This window comes from Oncorhynchus keta, chromosome 23 (assembly GCF_023373465.1).
Source record: "Oncorhynchus keta strain PuntledgeMale-10-30-2019 chromosome 23, Oket_V2, whole genome shotgun sequence".
NCBI lineage: Eukaryota > Metazoa > Chordata > Actinopteri > Salmoniformes > Salmonidae > Oncorhynchus > Oncorhynchus keta.
Window position 1 is genome coordinate 33,787,838 of NC_068443.1, and position 15,864 is coordinate 33,803,701.

At 42.8% G+C, this 15,864-nt stretch overlaps 3 protein-coding genes across 3 annotated transcripts; 2 read left to right on the top strand and 1 right to left on the bottom strand.

The window, feature by feature from the left end:
- The first annotated feature begins 640 nt into the window (after positions 1–640).
- On the top strand, positions 641–2,015 carry lpar5a (lysophosphatidic acid receptor 5a). The gene is given in 2 exon segments (XM_035800191.2): positions 641–870; positions 872–2,015. Coding segments are annotated over 2 exon segments (912 nt in total). The 5' UTR covers positions 641–672; the 3' UTR covers positions 1,586–2,015.
- Positions 2,016–2,298: 283 nt separating this feature from the next.
- On the bottom strand, positions 2,299–8,263 carry itm2cb (integral membrane protein 2Cb). The gene is made up of 6 exons (XM_035800192.2): positions 8,049–8,263; positions 5,914–6,048; positions 5,447–5,635; positions 5,005–5,115; positions 4,682–4,835; positions 2,299–3,723 (listed from the first exon to the last, which is right to left on the bottom strand). Exons 1-6 carry the CDS (start codon positions 8,139–8,141, stop codon positions 3,632–3,634), a joined length of 774 nt encoding a protein of 257 aa, XP_035656085.1. The 5' UTR covers positions 8,142–8,263; the 3' UTR covers positions 2,299–3,631.
- A 1,453-nt stretch (positions 8,264–9,716) lies between these two features.
- Positions 9,717–11,769, top strand: LOC118401699 (transcription cofactor HES-6-like). Its single transcript, XM_035799277.2, has 4 exons — positions 9,717–10,089; positions 10,189–10,275; positions 10,396–10,477; positions 10,805–11,769. The coding sequence occupies exons 1-4, from the start codon at positions 10,012–10,014 to the stop codon at positions 11,266–11,268; spliced, it is 711 nt and encodes a 236-aa protein (XP_035655170.1). The 5' UTR covers positions 9,717–10,011; the 3' UTR covers positions 11,269–11,769.
- Positions 11,770–15,864: the final 4,095 nt, after the last annotated feature.

Consider the following 15,864-nt stretch of genomic DNA (forward strand, 5'->3'; position numbering starts at 1 on the left):
TTCATTGTCTACTTATATGCCCCCTTTATTTATCCTCCGGTTCTGACTTAGTGTGCAGGGAGAATACTATCAGAACGACCCATGTTCTGAATCCTGTCGCTGTATATTTCAAAAGTGCTGAACAAATAGTTATATTGACTACGTCCATCCTAGCTCGCTCATTAATGTCTTAATCAAAATTACGGATTGCCTCTTATCTGATCGTCGTCCCCTATACTTTGTACATCTCAATTGTCAATAGAAACCACATTTGTTTAAGCAAGTCAGCCATATCCACTATATCATCTAAAAATGGAAAGAGCATTGACGACGGGGAGAAAAAAATCCTGCAGTTTGAGGTCATGTGGCAGAAAGTGATCAGTACAATGGAGGAGATATGGGTTGAGGCTTGTGGGTCTGGGCAAGTGTGATGTAGTGATGCTTGTATAAATGTCGTTGTTTGTATGTGTATGTTTTGTATTTTCTCTAAAATATCAAACCCAATCTTTTTAAAAAGTAGAGAAGGCTGAAAACCTAGCATGGGTGGATTTCTCAGAGTTTCCTGTTCAGCAACTTGCATCTGAAGAAACCACAGACATAAACTGCAACAAAAAAAAGAACCGCCTTTATCTTTCCACATCCAGCTCTGACAGCAGTAGCAGTTTAGTGTCAGTTCATGCTAGTCCTCCAGAGATGACTAACGCCACCTGCAACATCACCCACTACAGGTACCCTCTCTTCACGGCCACCTACAGTGTCGTGTTGGCCCTGGGTCTTCCCCTCAACACCCTCTCTCTCTGGCTCCTGTTATGCCGCTTGAGGGTCCGCTCGGTGCCCTTGATCTACATGGCCAACCTGGCCCTCTCAGACCTCCTCTTCACCCTCTCCATGCCCTTTCCGGATCCTGTACTATGCCAGGCGCCACTGGCCCTATGGACACCTGGCCTGCATGGTCTCTGGGACTCTGTTTAATGTCAACCTCTACTCCAGCTCGTTCTTCATCATGTTTATTAGCGTGGACCGGTTCCTGGCTGTGGTCTATCCTCTGCGCTCACGCCCGCTGAGGAGGATCGGTGTGGCTTGCAAGGCATGTGCGGCCGTATGGGTGTTGATTGGTGCCATGGCGGTGCCAGTGGCACTGACTCACCATGCCAGACAGAACCAGTGCGTAGGGTGGAGTTGCTTCGAGGGCTACACTCAGGACGAGTGGCACTTTGGGTTCAATATCATCTGCGTGGCTGCTATCGTGGGAAATGTCATTCCGTTCGCTGTCATCGTGGGCTGTACGGTGGTCGTGGTGCTTAAGCTGAGAGTGCAGAAGGCCTCCTCTTCTTCATCCTCTTCCTCTATGGATAAGAGCCAGATGGTGTGGCTACTTGTGATCAACCTTTTGATCTACACAGTGTGTTTCATCCCCTTTCATGTTGCAGTAGTCCTATATGGGCTCCACAAGCTACGATTCCTTCAATCCCAGTTCCCCTTCTTTGACTTCCTTATTGGAACTATCTGCTTGGCTTGTGCTAACAGCTTCCTGGATCCTCTCATCTACTACTTCAGCTCCAAGATTCTGAAGATAGGGAGAGGGAATACAGGAACTGGAGTTTAATTCCATGGTTCTGCCTAGTAGTGGAGGACTGGCATTAGTAGTGGTGAGAATGCTAGAGATGGTCTTGAACAAGTTAATGGTGGACTTTGTTGTTCTTACATCTTCTATACTGTATTCATGTGTGAGTGTGAGAAGTCAAATGGCAAATGGAAGGCAATTAGATTGGTTAGGGTGTTGACTTAAGAAGCACCCTCATTTGTCCGGTATCGCTTAGTCTCATTTTTGTGAAAACTTCTTTCTTCTTTCTATTATGAGTGTGATGGGGAACGAAATGTCAGTTGTGGTGTGTGTTCGTGCGGCAGGAAAGAGAGATGTCACTAATAGCCCCTGAAGTATCGTAGATACATAATTAATGTACCAAATGTTGTATATGACTGTTAAATTGTAGCTTCGTCCTTTGTTAGATTTTATAAAGCCGTTTTATAAACCTGTTGATTGTCTTCCTCTGAAGGGAGGATGTAGTTGAAACGTAGCAATGTTATTTTCTCTGATTATTGGTCATTGGTCTGACTTCTGTGCTTCTTCTTTGTGGATTTGCCACAATTGAATGATGGATTGTGGGAATGTTTCTTTTTATATAAGAAATATATTCAATGTTTATTTAGCCTTTGTATTCTCATCTGTCATTCTGTTTCTCTAAAACACACACACACAGGACAATGACAATTAAAAAGATAAAAGCAGTGTAGTTATAGATATGTAGATATAAGCAGTGTAGTTTAATTGTTTATTCATTAGGTACTGTGGTAGGATAAGCAAGTCAAATGACAGTACAGCATGGCGAGTCAGAAGAGAAGGGGACAGATCATGAAAATATACAACATACGGTAGGTCCCTTTAAAACAGCAACAGAATTCCTTCATATCATCCAGTATAGTTAAAAAAATGTTAAGAGAGCAAGACAGGCAAGCAATGAAGAGATAGTAGATCAGGATAGCAGGTATGGAACCTGGCTACGAGGATTCAACTGCAGACAAGAGGCTGAACCCACTAGACAGAAGGAAGAGGACAACCACGTCCCAATGCTCCACCCTTCTCCTGAAGTGTTCACTTGCACACAGAATCAGGAAGTAGCCAAAGACACTCAGAAAGAAAGAGTTGAATTCTAAAACCTGTCCCACCGTAGGTAAATTTATAAAGCTAGATCCATCCCCAAATATGCCTAAGTAACACTCTCACAACTCCACATAGCGTTACTGACTATATATTTGGTTCCGTTGGCCCATTGAAAGCACTGCTACTTCAGTCTAAGCCATGTGAGAGCCAGACAGAGTCAATGAGTGGAAGATACCACGAAGAGGGACAAACCATCGAGAAATGATCAGTCAATCACAAAACAAGTTTAGATTTAAAAAAATCTATGCATATACAGTATATATTGCTTATAGGATAATACATATACACAATTCATGATTTACATAACAGGCGAAAAAACGTTAAAATATACGAGGTATGTTTCGGGCATTTCTGGACAACAAGAAATCCTCATGGGTTCACTTTGGTTGAACCGAGAGAGCAATAAAAACACGTCTGTCTGCACAGCGCATGAAGCAGCATTATGCCCAATTGTCTTCACTGTTACGCACACTGCACAGGGTTACAAAGAGAAGAAAAGTCAAATACACAAAGGATAAACATGCCAACTCAATCTGAATAGATTGAAGTAAAAACCCGAGACAACTCATCCGATTATGCTGGCGTCGACCTCAAATTAAAGACGTATCAAATCCCAAAGAAACATCTGTGCGACATGACATTAAAACCCAAGGAACAAAAAAGCTAAGGATTCACTGCATTACCGGCATTATCAAACTATACAGACCATTGGAATACAAAAAAATAAATAAAACCAACACCAGAGCAGTAAACAACCCTTCAACTTGGGACAAAATAAGGAATAAAAGAAAACATTAAAACCAATAACTATTTGGACAAACAAAATCTTTTTAAAGTGCAATGTAACGCCTAAGGGAGGTGCGAGGTATGGTTTAAGAGTTGGCTTGGTGGTGTAGGGAGGCCATCTTGCCATCTTCTCCCTCGGAAAAGTTAGAGCCTGTCACAGATCACCGTCTCGACAACAAAGGTGTTCTCAAAGTGACGGATGCTGTGGCAGTTCCTCGCCTCGCGCTTGTCGATGCCTGGAGAGAGGGATGGAGAAGAAGAGAAGATAGGTAAAAGCTTACATGTCACGTTCAATTATGTTCTACCTTTAACAAACTTTTGATATGATATGGTTTGGGATATCTATTGTGCTATTGCTGTGCTGGGTTACAGAGGTACTGGCCACTCCCCATTTGTGTTCATATATCCACATATTAGGCGCCTAATAACCATTATGATACAGTTTATGAACAGGCATCCTCATAACACTAGATAGCTATAGCCCACTGCCTACCTCACTCACTGTTACCATGACTACCGGTACCAGCCTCATCTTGGATCAATGGAGTCGCCTATCAGTCCATATGTGTTCAGTGTCAAGGAAGCATGTTACATCAATGCTCTGGTTCTATAACTGGCCAATCACAGAGCCACATGGAGTGAATTCCTACTGTGCAACACTTCCTTCCCCACGCACGCTGCCTGATGGTGTGTTGGAGAAATGACTCACAAACACACACGCTATGTCTCTGACATGATAATCATACAAGGCTGTGTGTGTGGAAGTTTGCCAAACAACTCATATTGTGGGAGGCTAACGCCTGGCGGAGCCCACACACATACACGTATGTGCATGCTCTCACACACACACACACACTCCCTGTCTGAGCCCACACAGGAAGCTCCAATATCGACATGGCCATCTCCATTTCCTCTGCGATTATGGGTTTCACATGGAGGCTTCTTGACGTTTCAGTGTTCCTCCCACCACACAGTCAGTCAACCCACGGATTCTCTGTTGACTCAGTGACTACTGTGAAAGCACACACTCTTCTGTTCTCCTCTCCTCTGTACAGGAGAGGAAGTGTCTAACTGATAGCATAGAACTTACATGCATCTCACGTTGACAAGGACATCAGTATGGGTGTGAGTGTGAAATTGTACGCGGGTGTGTGAGATAGAGGGAAAAAGATTATGTGTGTGTGTAGTACTTACGTCGGCGTGCGTCGCGTCGGCGTTTGAGGCGGTAGGTGTCTTTGCCGTAGCAGAGCCGGTGGATGAAGGGTCCCAGCTGTCTCATGTTCCTCACCCTCCCAGTCACCACCATCTCCTCCTGGATGATGTAGGTCTGGGGCAGATACGTCCCCCTCTTTTGGAGAGGAAGACAAAACACACTTTATATCACAGGGCGTACACAGATTAAGTCAGATATGACCGCAGTGTTCTACTGCAGGATACATACGCAAACACCCAAGCAAAATGTCTTTCTGAAGGATACACACACACACACCTCTGACATACATAACACAACAGCATACCTTGACATTGACCAGCAGCTCCCACAGGTTCCGTGGTGGCATGACCAGGGTGGTGTTGAGCTCAATCACGTAACACTTGTCCAGGGCAATGTCATGGTACGCAGTCAGACCCTGGAATTAGAAATGACAGCAACATTTGTATCATCCATTCAGAGGTATTGAATAACTTTTTACCTTTGCAGAAAGTTATTTGATAACCACTCCTTGCAGCAGAGCTGGAGGAAGGAAGTGTCAGCACTCCGGTCCAGTCTGACACTTCCTAACTGAAAAGGTCTCATAAAAACTTAATTGCCTTGTAGACACATTCTTCAGAATCATATGCTCATATGTATACCAATTGGCAATGGGTGAGTCTTCTGGTACAAAATGGCTACCTTGTATCATACTCCACATTGGCTGTGTGTATTGACATAGGGATGACTGAGGTTCCCTTGGCTCTTACCCTGTGGAAGTCGTGGATGATGTCTGCTGGGTCGCTCCCTCCAAAATGGGGTACGGGCACGCTGATCTGCTCGTAGTTGTCGTCCAGGTAGATGCCCACGTTCTCCTCCAGCTCCTGTCTGCCGTGCATGGGGGCGTGCACAGAGTCCTCATACAGAACCCTGCAGTGGAACAGACTATCCTCTGGAATCTAGAACACACAGGGAGAACAGATCAGAATAGGGTTAGGATAGTTAGGGGGATATCTATCTGTGGTATATCTATATCATTGGTTCAATCAGAACCAATCTGTCTGTATGATTGAATATGTGAGGTATGATGTAGCAGGTAGTAGTAGCTACTACTATAGGTTAGCAAGGTGTGTGAGGTAGTATGTAGGTAGTATGTAAAAGTAATAATATTTGACCTGTCGTATGAAAAATAAGTGACTAGTCGTAGTTGTGTAGTATCGTTGTATTATATATATACCTGTGGTATGAAGTAATAGCGATAGACATATATGGAGGCCAGCACCAGTCCTGACATGAACACCACCAGGCCAAAGGTGGAACAAAGCAGTCCGTTCAGATGAGACTTCTTGGGCCTCAGAGGAAGAACCAGCTCCTGGTGGGAGAAACAATGCACAGGTCAGTCCTACAGGCCAATGTTAGATAAGAGTGATAAGAATTATCGGCAGGATGCTTCCACTATGAAACTGCCGTTTCCGTTTCACTCAAGTAGCTAAGCAGTGATCTTCACCCAAGAAGAAAAGCAGGACTGTGAAATCATCAAGTTCATCTGAGCAGAAATAATCAGTCATATAATATCTTAAGAGTGAACTCCTCACACAGCGACACTTTCCTGTGCTACACCCCTACCAAGCCATATCTTGCTTGCTTAGTCTCTGATGAGATGACTCTTGTCCTTGCCAAGTGGTTAGTCAGAGAGGAATTCTCCAAGACGTACTGTAGGCTGAAGATGGCTCCTCATCCCAACAGCCCACCCACAGTCTATCAGCCCTACCGTCAGTCTGTTCGCTATTAGCGAGACGCTAGTTAGAGACGGTACCCACACGCGGTTGCTAGGGACTACGGAGGATCAAACGGGATGAGACGGATTGTGTTGTGTGTGCCGAGTGACGGCGAAGGAGGCTGGCACGGTTGTCTGGGAGCTCTATTCATAGACCTCTACTTCCAAGTGCCTTATTTATAGCTGTGACAGCTGTTACATCACCACCTCCGGTAGGAGGGAGATCAGAGCGATTGCGTGGAAGAGGAATCTCAAGCCGGAGATCGTATTCATAGGCTTTATACAGATTTGGTATATACACAAATCCTATGACGCCTTTGCAAGAATCGCGTCTCCCACCCAATGTAGGCTATTTCTAAATCTGATGGAGGGTAGAGTTATCAAGCTCATAGGCCTACAGTTGCTCAGAGTTTGACAGTCCAACTGCAAAACTCACAATGCATTTATTCTGCCACCTGTAGAAATACAATTCAATGGTTGCCACAAATGGCAGGAAAACACTATACTATCCAGGTGTTCTCTAACGACACAGACCTACAACTGTGGTGTCAACGCTAACAGAAACAACACTAAGAGTCAACACTTGGCAAAGGCTTTTTTTTATGCAAATCCAGTATGGCCACCCTTTTAGCAGCTCTCTGACAGTTATGTAACCAAATGCATATGTCTTATGACCCTCTACAGTGTGACTTCATTTCTTTCCTCATCTCCTTTTCTTCATCTGGCTTGAATAAACAGAACATATGAAAGCCACCCGAAGTAAACCTATATTGTACCTACCATATTGCATAGATTAGGGTGATCATGACACAAAGACAGCAAATCACATTACACTATGTAAATAAATGCATTGCGTCCTCATTTACATTAAAAAATAATAATAATACAACAACCCCACTGCGCAGGTGGCCCTCACGCGCTACCTTCTGGATTGGCCGGGGAAACCACTTCGGTGACGTAACCATAGCGCAGCAATAACGTCCCCATTTGTATGCACAATTTGCATGGAAATTATTGATGTGATATAACTTCACAATGTCAACCTATAAACGTTTTGTCTTGAAAGCTTTTGATAAACATAACTATTATTCGACTTAAATTGTATAGGAGAGCTCACGATTCGTGGCTACATCTGTGGTGTATTCATTACGGCAACTGTTTAACGGAAGCAAACAGCAAAACGAGAGTTTCTATTGGACTAATTAAGGTAAGTCCCGTCCCATTTCGTTCAGTTTAAGAAACGTTTTGCAACAAAAATCAGCGGAATGAATACACCCCTGCAGTGTATTCCGCTAGCCTAAGAAGGTGACGTAATGTCAACATCCTCCGGCTGTGCTGTCTAGCTTGTATCGGTTTTAAAATGTTACTTTGGATCCGTGTTTCCAACGCTTTCACTGCAACAGTGTATCATTGCTGGTAACAATAGTACAAATAATGCAATATATGCGAATTGACCTACTGCCGCTTTATGTTCTGTTTTGGAAAAATAGCCTTGATATAATCTAATTATTGCATCTTGGTCAGAAAAAAAAATCCCTCTTTCTCCACAACGGTATGTCAAAACACTGAACATAGAAAAGAGATGCTGAACTCACGTGTTCATGGGGCATGAGAATCTCGGCTTTGTCTCCATCGAGCTCCTTATCTGCTTTCTGCGCCGAGACCGACTGGAAAGTAATCTTCACCATCTTCACTTTTGTCTATCTTTTTCAATACACTGACTTCCTCATTCGATGCTGGTTGATTATATAGTTGCACAGTTCTCTCGCCCCCGTCCTATCAAGATCCTTTCTGACCTCAGATAAGCGTAGCTGTGACGAACAACAGCATGTGGGACTCGAAAAAAATCATACCCTTATCACTTTTCAAAATAATTGTCGACATCCATATGAGGTTGATTCAAATGTTGCTTTTATTAGCCTGTTGTTTATGTTATTGTGTTTTATAATAATTGAGTTTGTATAGATATTGCTGTATTTATAACAGTTTGCACCTAAATGGACGTTTTTCACTGCATGAATTAGATTCAGAATATGGTGTTTATTTGCAAGATTCGTTAGGGGACCTTTATTTTGAAGGTTTGCACCAGATATGGGTATACCTTCCTCATCTTATTTTTAGCGCTTTTTCTCTTCTGATTTGCCCGAATAAACTCTGATCATCCGGAAGTCTATAATGATACGCCTATACAGGAATGATACTGAAATTATCTCTTTAATGACGTGAAATTTGATATGTGAGAGAACGCTATGTGAATGTTAACCACACATGTATAATCACTACGGAGTCTGAGTTTACACAGTGGGAAATGTACTTTGTGTTTAATTTAGCTGTTTAATTATTCTAAAGGCCATACTATAATGTATACGCATTAATAAACTATTCATATGAGATAACAACCCCTATAGCAATGTATTAGCTGTCTGTCTGTCTGTCTGTCTGTCAGATCGTAGCAATAGAGTGCAAATGGAGAAACATCTTCAATTAATTTCACAACTCTCAATAAAGATAAGCATTGGAGCCCATGTGCCAAAGGTTGAGTTGGCCTCCAATAATATATATAAACATTTTGATTTTGTAATTTTAGCAGATGTTCTGTCTGGACGTACAGTACAATCGAACCCACAACACCGGCATTCCAAGTGCCACGCTCCACCAACTAAGCCACATGGTGTTGAGAATACTTTCTTTTGCCTATTCAAGACTAAGGGTGGACGATATGTGACACATTTTCCGATTCAACTTTGGCCTAATGTCCCATTCTGTTAATTGTCTTGAATTGGGTTGAAATTGGCCTCAACTTTGGACATGACATGTATTAAGTGCAATGGCCCAGAACTAAACTTGAAATACACGTAAAGGTGACTAATTGCGCAATGTGAGAATTGTCTGTTAATGTTGAACGATTCAATAGGCTAATGGTGTTTGCTAATGGTTTTGCAATTTGCTTAAGTGTTTGTTTGAGTCAGAAGGTACAATGATGAGTACAAAATCACACATTTACAGGGCACATTCAAAATGATCCTTTAGGAATATTGTTTACTTATTGTTTTATATTTCATAATCCCATAAATATCGGTTTTATGTGTTAAATTATGATTAATTTAATTTCCATTTATCTTTCAAAGCATATTGGTCTCTGGAGCAGACTAGAATTGTGGGTTATAAAATAAAAACTTATTTCGGGCTGGGACAGAAGTCAAAGAATATCCCTCTTGTGGTCTAGCCAAATCCTCTCCCTCTGCAGACAATTTCTATGGTGCACAGAGGACAAAAGGCTTGATCAGCGATTGGCTGATTCGCAAGTGCGCTGAACAATCTCTTGCTCGCGCAGTCAGCCCCTCTATTCACATTTAAATTAGGCGTTATAAATACCTACTACTACTGGCACTATCGTTGCGCTTGAGGCTGCATAACAAATCTAGTACCCGTCTGCGCAAAAGTACAGCTCGGCTTTGTTTGCAGCAGGGACCGGCGGCCATCTGTCCCATTTACGGAGTGTAACGGTCGTGTGGATTTACCAAACCTCGGGCAGTGTCTGGGTTAAACATCAACAACATGGCCCCCACTCACAATATCAAAAAAGAACTGAGTAGAGACGAAGATGAATACTATGGCATTAAAGTGGACAGAAAGGTAGGCCAAAGTGACGATAATTGTCGTGTATTGAGTGGTCTTTGATTTGACTAAATGTAGCCTAATTTATTAATGTGGCGGTGATTTTTATTTTTCTAGATCAGAAAGCCGTTGGTTGAGAAAAAGAGACGGGCTCGCATCAATGAAAGTTTGCAGGAACTCAGAGTTCTTCTCGCAGACACCGATGTATGTTTTTGCACATCTTATGTCACTTTATATCACATGCCCCCTCTCTTTGTGTGGCCTATTGTCGTTGCATTGTAAACCAGTTATTGACATTGTAGCCTATCAATATGCCATTCACAGTTACAATCAAAGATGGAGAATGCCGAAGTGCTGGAAATGACCGTAAAACGAGTGGAGAGTATCCTTCAAAACCAAGGACAAGGTAAACTATAGGATTATGCACATTGGACATTTTCACCCAACTGGTAGAATGTTGTTTGTGTAAGGCCTATCTATGTTCAGTGTGTCTCATTTGTGCATCTCTCTAGCTCTGTTTATACCTGCCTCCAACATGCGTCCTTGATCCTGATCTGGATCTGATCTTGTCTGTTTACACTTATAAGATTTGATCACAATCAGATCACAATGCCTCTTTTAATCGTCAACACCTGTCTAAAAATGTGGGAAACATCAGAATGTGGACAGGATCAGGACAAATAATGAATGTTAGAGCCAGGTATAAACGGGGCTTCTGTTTGTGCTTTGTCAGAGGTAGACCCAGTGAACCAGGAGGCGAGTGAAAGGTTCGCTGCTGGCTACATCCAGTGCATGCATGAGGTGCACACCTTCGTGTCCAGCTGCCCGGGAATCGACGCGACTCTCGCGGCGGAGCTCTTGAACCACCTCCTGGAATGTATGCCTCTGAACGACGAGGACAGACTCCAGGTGATGCTCCAGGATATTATGGCGGACTGCTCCACTAATGGCAGCAGCACTTGGCCCAGTTCTGAGGGAATTTACGCAGCATTGGTCTCCCCTGGAGGAAGGAGCATCCCCAGCGAAAGCTCCTCAACCCTCTCCCCAGCGCCCTCCACCACCTCCAGCGATGACCTGTGCTCGGATCTGGACGAGACTGACTCTGAGCAGAGCCACATCTCTGTGGACGCTGAAAACCAGGATGTTCTGAACATGCCCAGAGTGGCCTATTCCAAGTCCATGTGGAGACCTTGGTAGAGCCAAATTACTGTAGACCTACAACTGTCAGTTACTAGAGGAATAGCCTGAAAAAGTTATTGTATATTGTGTTTTATTCTGTATACTTGAAGATACAATTCCTTGTAATCTTGTTAGACTGTTGGATGACAGATGTAGGAATAGCATGAGAAGTGGGACATTATCACTACAATGACTATACTTGGTAATGCAAAGTCTGGTTGCAAGTAGGCTAGAAGTGGCATCATTTAAAAAAGCCATTTTTGTGTCTTTTAGCCAGAATTCTAGGTTGTACAGATGTAAATATGTATTTGTTGATAGTATGGCTGTATAGAAAGTACCATGTCCTAGTACACCACACTCAGTAATGCCGTGTTGTGTGTAAATTATTTTATTTTTTATTTGTGTAGGTTTAATCAAATAAATATTTTATGTTATCTGTAACATTGTAATAACAAATGTTTTTCAGATAAATTGTCATACACTGACGTAGATCATTTCATTAAATTGATTTTCTCTTCATATTGGACTCAGTTTATCCAATTTACTCAGCTGTGAACATTTTCACATGAAGTAATGCACAATCTGTCTGTTGTTTCAGAGAAGTATATATTAGGGGGCTCCTGGGTGGCGCAGTGGTCTAAGGCACTGCATCTCAGTGCTAGAGGTGTCACCCTGCTTCAATTCCAGGCTGTATAATTGGGAGTCCTGTAGGGCGGTGCACAATTGGCCCAGCATTGTTAGGGTTTGGCCGAGGTAAGCCATCATTGTAAATAAGAATTTGTTCTTAACTGACTTGCCTAGTTAAATAAAATACATATTGCTGTAGCACACTTCAAAAAACAGGGACCAGAAATGGTTAAATGCTTTCCTGCTAAACTAGCATCAAACAGTCATTCCACAGTAATCACATCTCAGCAATACACTGTGCCGTTTGTGTGTGTGAAGGTAGGCTTTGAAGTTTAATATAGGACCACTTTAGCACAGCTGGACAAGTGGGCCTTTATCAGGTGAGAATGTCTGGGTTTGTCCTTCTTGTCTGGCCTGGCTAACCAAACTCCTTGCTCTGGTCAAACGCTAAGCCATGCCCACGGACGCTAGTTTCTTCTCCTCAATGAGTCTAGATCTGAGTTCCTCCCCAATGATTTCAACACCCTTAGCGGAGTTGCCAACAACCAGATGTATCCGGTTTTAGGGATACAGCTAATTCAACCTAGTTTCCTTTTCTACTAAAAAACGGATGTCGGAACTCCGCTCAGGCGTTTTAGAACTCGGCTAGGCATTTTCATTTTCGCCTGCCATGTTAGGTTAGAGTTCTAGAACCCACACATTCAAACCATTGTGATTGGTCCCAGAAACCGATGGGTTGGGCCAAGCCAGAACAGCGGGTAAAGCAGAGTTTTTAAATTCTCTAATTGGTTAGAAATGATTACATCGCTGATGACTTTGTTTTGTACAACACACCTAATTTTGACATCACAAACGACTTCTGGTGGCAGTGTAGACTGAAGTATGTAGGGAACATAGAGCCGTGGAAGAATTCATTTAGAGTTGTCAGGCAACTTCTTCTCAACAATGCAGTGTGAGATCTGGCACCTGGTTCATTTGATGGCCTTCATTTGTATTCTGACAGCGTTAAATTCCTCCTTGAAATGTGACAAACAGTAATACTACTAGCTACTTAGCAATTTCATGAAGTTGGCTTTAGATACCCCGGATAGGTTACATTTACATTTACATTTAAGTCATTTAGCAGACGCTCTTATCCAGAGCGACTTACAAATTGGTGCATTCACCTTATGACATCCAGTGGAACAGCCACTTTACAATAGTGCATCTAAATATTTTAGGGGGGTGAGAAGGATTACTTATCCTATCCTAGGTATTCCTTAAAGAGGTGGGGTTTCAGGTGTCTCCGGAAGGTGGTGATTGACTCCGCTGTCCTGGCGTCGTGAGGGAGTTTGTTCCACCATTGGGGGCCAGAGCAGCGAACAGTTTTGACTGGGCTGAGCGGGAACTGTACTTCCTCAGTGGTAGGGAGGCGAGCAGGCCAGAGGTGGATGAACGCAGTGTCCTTGTTTGGGTGTAGGGCCTGATCAGAGCCTGGAGGTACTGAGGTGCCGTTCCCCTCACAGCTCCGTAGGCAAGCACCATGGTCTTGTAGCGGATGCGAGCTTCAACTGGAAGCCAGTGGAGAGAGCGGAGGAGCGGGGTGACGTGAGAGAATCACCCAACCTCATAACTAGCTACCAAGAAGGCATTTCAGGCTATCAATCAAGTTAGTGTAGCCAGCTTGACTAACTGTCTTAGCTGGCATGCCTGTGGGCAAGGTTGCTAGACTTTAGAAAAACAAGCAATAACTAAATGTACTGAATCTTCTTTTACCCAGATGTTAGCAGAGATGCAGAGATTATTTTGTTTATTTAAGAAGAACCACAAGTCAGGGGGATACAGACAGCTCAAGAGTTATGCTTAGAGTTAAGCATAATGATTATGGCTCTAGATTGCAGGAAAAGCTATTTGAACATGTTTTTCAATTCTGAGATCACAGCATAGCCCCCTCTGGCCACCCTCACATATGTTGTGCCTTCTCATATTTTTGGGCTGCATGATCTCAGACATTAGTATTATTTCATTTAACTAGGCAAGTCATTTAAGAACATCTTCATATTTACAATGATGCCGTACCTTGGCAAACCCTCCCCTAACCTGGACCAATTGTGCTCCGCCACTCGGGAGCCATTGAACATGTACTTAGTGCCGAACAGGTAGATGGACACCAAAATAATATTTCTCTCTGCTCACAGCTTTTCTTCTATCCTTTCAGACAAAACTGGCACTCTTTTAAGAAGTAAACAGTTTTAACATGAAAGATGTCGCAGCAGCACACCACATCAAAGGCACCTAAAATCAATACCAAAGCCCCTCTCCTCGGTTCAGTGGCCGGCCTGTAAAGTGACATCTTGGATGTTGCTCTGATGTCCTCAAGTGTCACTTCTGACACATCGATATTTACTTATCGCTGCCCCATACACAACGCAGCGTGCGTGTTGGTTTGTGACAACTCAACAAATAGGCCTACTCTGTAACATAGTCAAGCCAAGGTGGCTCAAAAACGATTGGATAAATTGTATTTTAATTCTGTACCTGAAATCCACATTATTAGGGGACATTCACAGACTGTTTTCAGTTTGTGATGGAGCCGACTCCGGATTAGCGGAACCCCAGAGGTGGCGTCACAGCAGGAGGGGAGTTGTCCAGTTTCACACCTGATCCTCAAATTGGGAGAGGTGCGAACTGCGAGGGATGTGAATTACGGTGGTCGCTTTGATCCACGCTGCTAATAGCCGTGGGAGAATCTTCCCCACCGTCTGCCTTCCTGTCCAGTTTCCACTGATAATCTAGCCATGCTGTGGGTTTTTATTTGCAAGCATGAGGATTTTATGTGACCCTCTCCTCTTGCATTTTTAGGCAAATATTACGTGTTCTTTCTAATATATGCCATTTTCTATACTGCAGGGGGAAATGGAAATACTAAAATAGCCTACAGTGGTTGATATGCCTATTTTGAAATGGCACACATTCGAACGTGCAGGCCTAGGCTACTGAAGTGAGCATATGGCCAATTCAATCAGTAGCCCATCTGTGTGCCAGAGACTATAAACCCAGAACGCTCCGATTTAAACTCCAATTCAGCAGCTCTGCAAGTTAAAATGTCAAAATTACGTTCCTTGAACACCAAATAGAGGTTCGCTGAGAAACTATTTCCATTTACTCACTCCCATTACATACGGTATGTACATCCAAGAAAGGTCCAAAGATAAATGTACATACAACCGAAAAAATGCCTCTTCGGAGCGGTTGTAGACTTCCGACCTGTGCGTTTCCACATACGGAGTTTGGAGGTGCCGAATAGGCATTGTTTTAGGTTGCTTGTCAATTTTATATTTAGACCTTTTTGGAAGTACATACCGGTCATAACGAGAGTAAATTAAGATAGTTGCTCAGTGAAAATCCATACTTGGTGATCAAGGAACGTATTTTGACATTATAACGGTTGCAGAGCTGCTGAATGAGAGTTTGAATCGGAGCTTTCTGGGTGTCAGAGAGGTCTCTAACGCACAGATACTGGTTCAAATGGCCAATCATCTCACCAAAGGTCAATTTCTGTAACTGCTCAAGTTGTTCACACAAAGTAGGCCTACTTATTACCGAGGCCCTCTCAATTCTCAAATTAAGAGCGTGCCATTAATCATCTACCTAAATTAACCTAATTAATAAAGAACTAAAACCACGATGAAAGAGTTGCAGTGAAATTATAGGAAAATCATAAAATGGGCCTTTTCGGTTAAAGTTATAGCAGGTTGTGAACGTCAAAATAAGCACTTGGGAGTGGATCTCCTTCTTTATAGACAATAGGCTATTTCCACTGAAAGGTAATAACCACTAGGCCTAATATCCACAATGGCCTGCTTCCTGAATACACACAAACACGAAAAATGTACCCTAACATTTGGCATGAAATAAATACATGTAAATGAACCCCTACTTGATTTTATTACATTCGTCAAATTTTTGTGTTTTCATAAAGTAGCATAGAAAAGTGTGAATATATTG

What these genes read in the sequence shown, in the direction of transcription:
- itm2cb (XM_035800192.2), bottom strand. Translation starts at nt 8,141, where the DNA reads ATGGTGAAGATTACTTTCCAGTCGGTCTCGGCGCAGAAAGCAGATAAG. An exon ending in GCTATTACTTCATACCACAG is followed by an intron (nt 5,636 to 5,913) that starts GTATATATATAA and finishes TGTGTGTTCTAG; the next exon opens with ATTCCAGAGGATAGTCTGTT. An exon ending in AGCTGCTGGTCAATGTCAAG is followed by an intron (nt 4,836 to 5,004) that starts GTATGCTGTTGT and finishes CCTCTCCAAAAG; the next exon opens with AGGGGGACGTATCTGCCCCA.
- LOC118401699 (XM_035799277.2), top strand. Translation starts at nt 10,012, where the DNA reads ATGGCCCCCACTCACAATATCAAAAAAGAACTGAGTAGAGACGAAGAT. An exon ending in GCATTAAAGTGGACAGAAAG is followed by an intron (nt 10,090 to 10,188) that starts GTAGGCCAAAGT and finishes TTATTTTTCTAG; the next exon opens with ATCAGAAAGCCGTTGGTTGA. An exon ending in TTCTTCTCGCAGACACCGAT is followed by an intron (nt 10,276 to 10,395) that starts GTATGTTTTTGC and finishes TGCCATTCACAG; the next exon opens with TTACAATCAAAGATGGAGAA.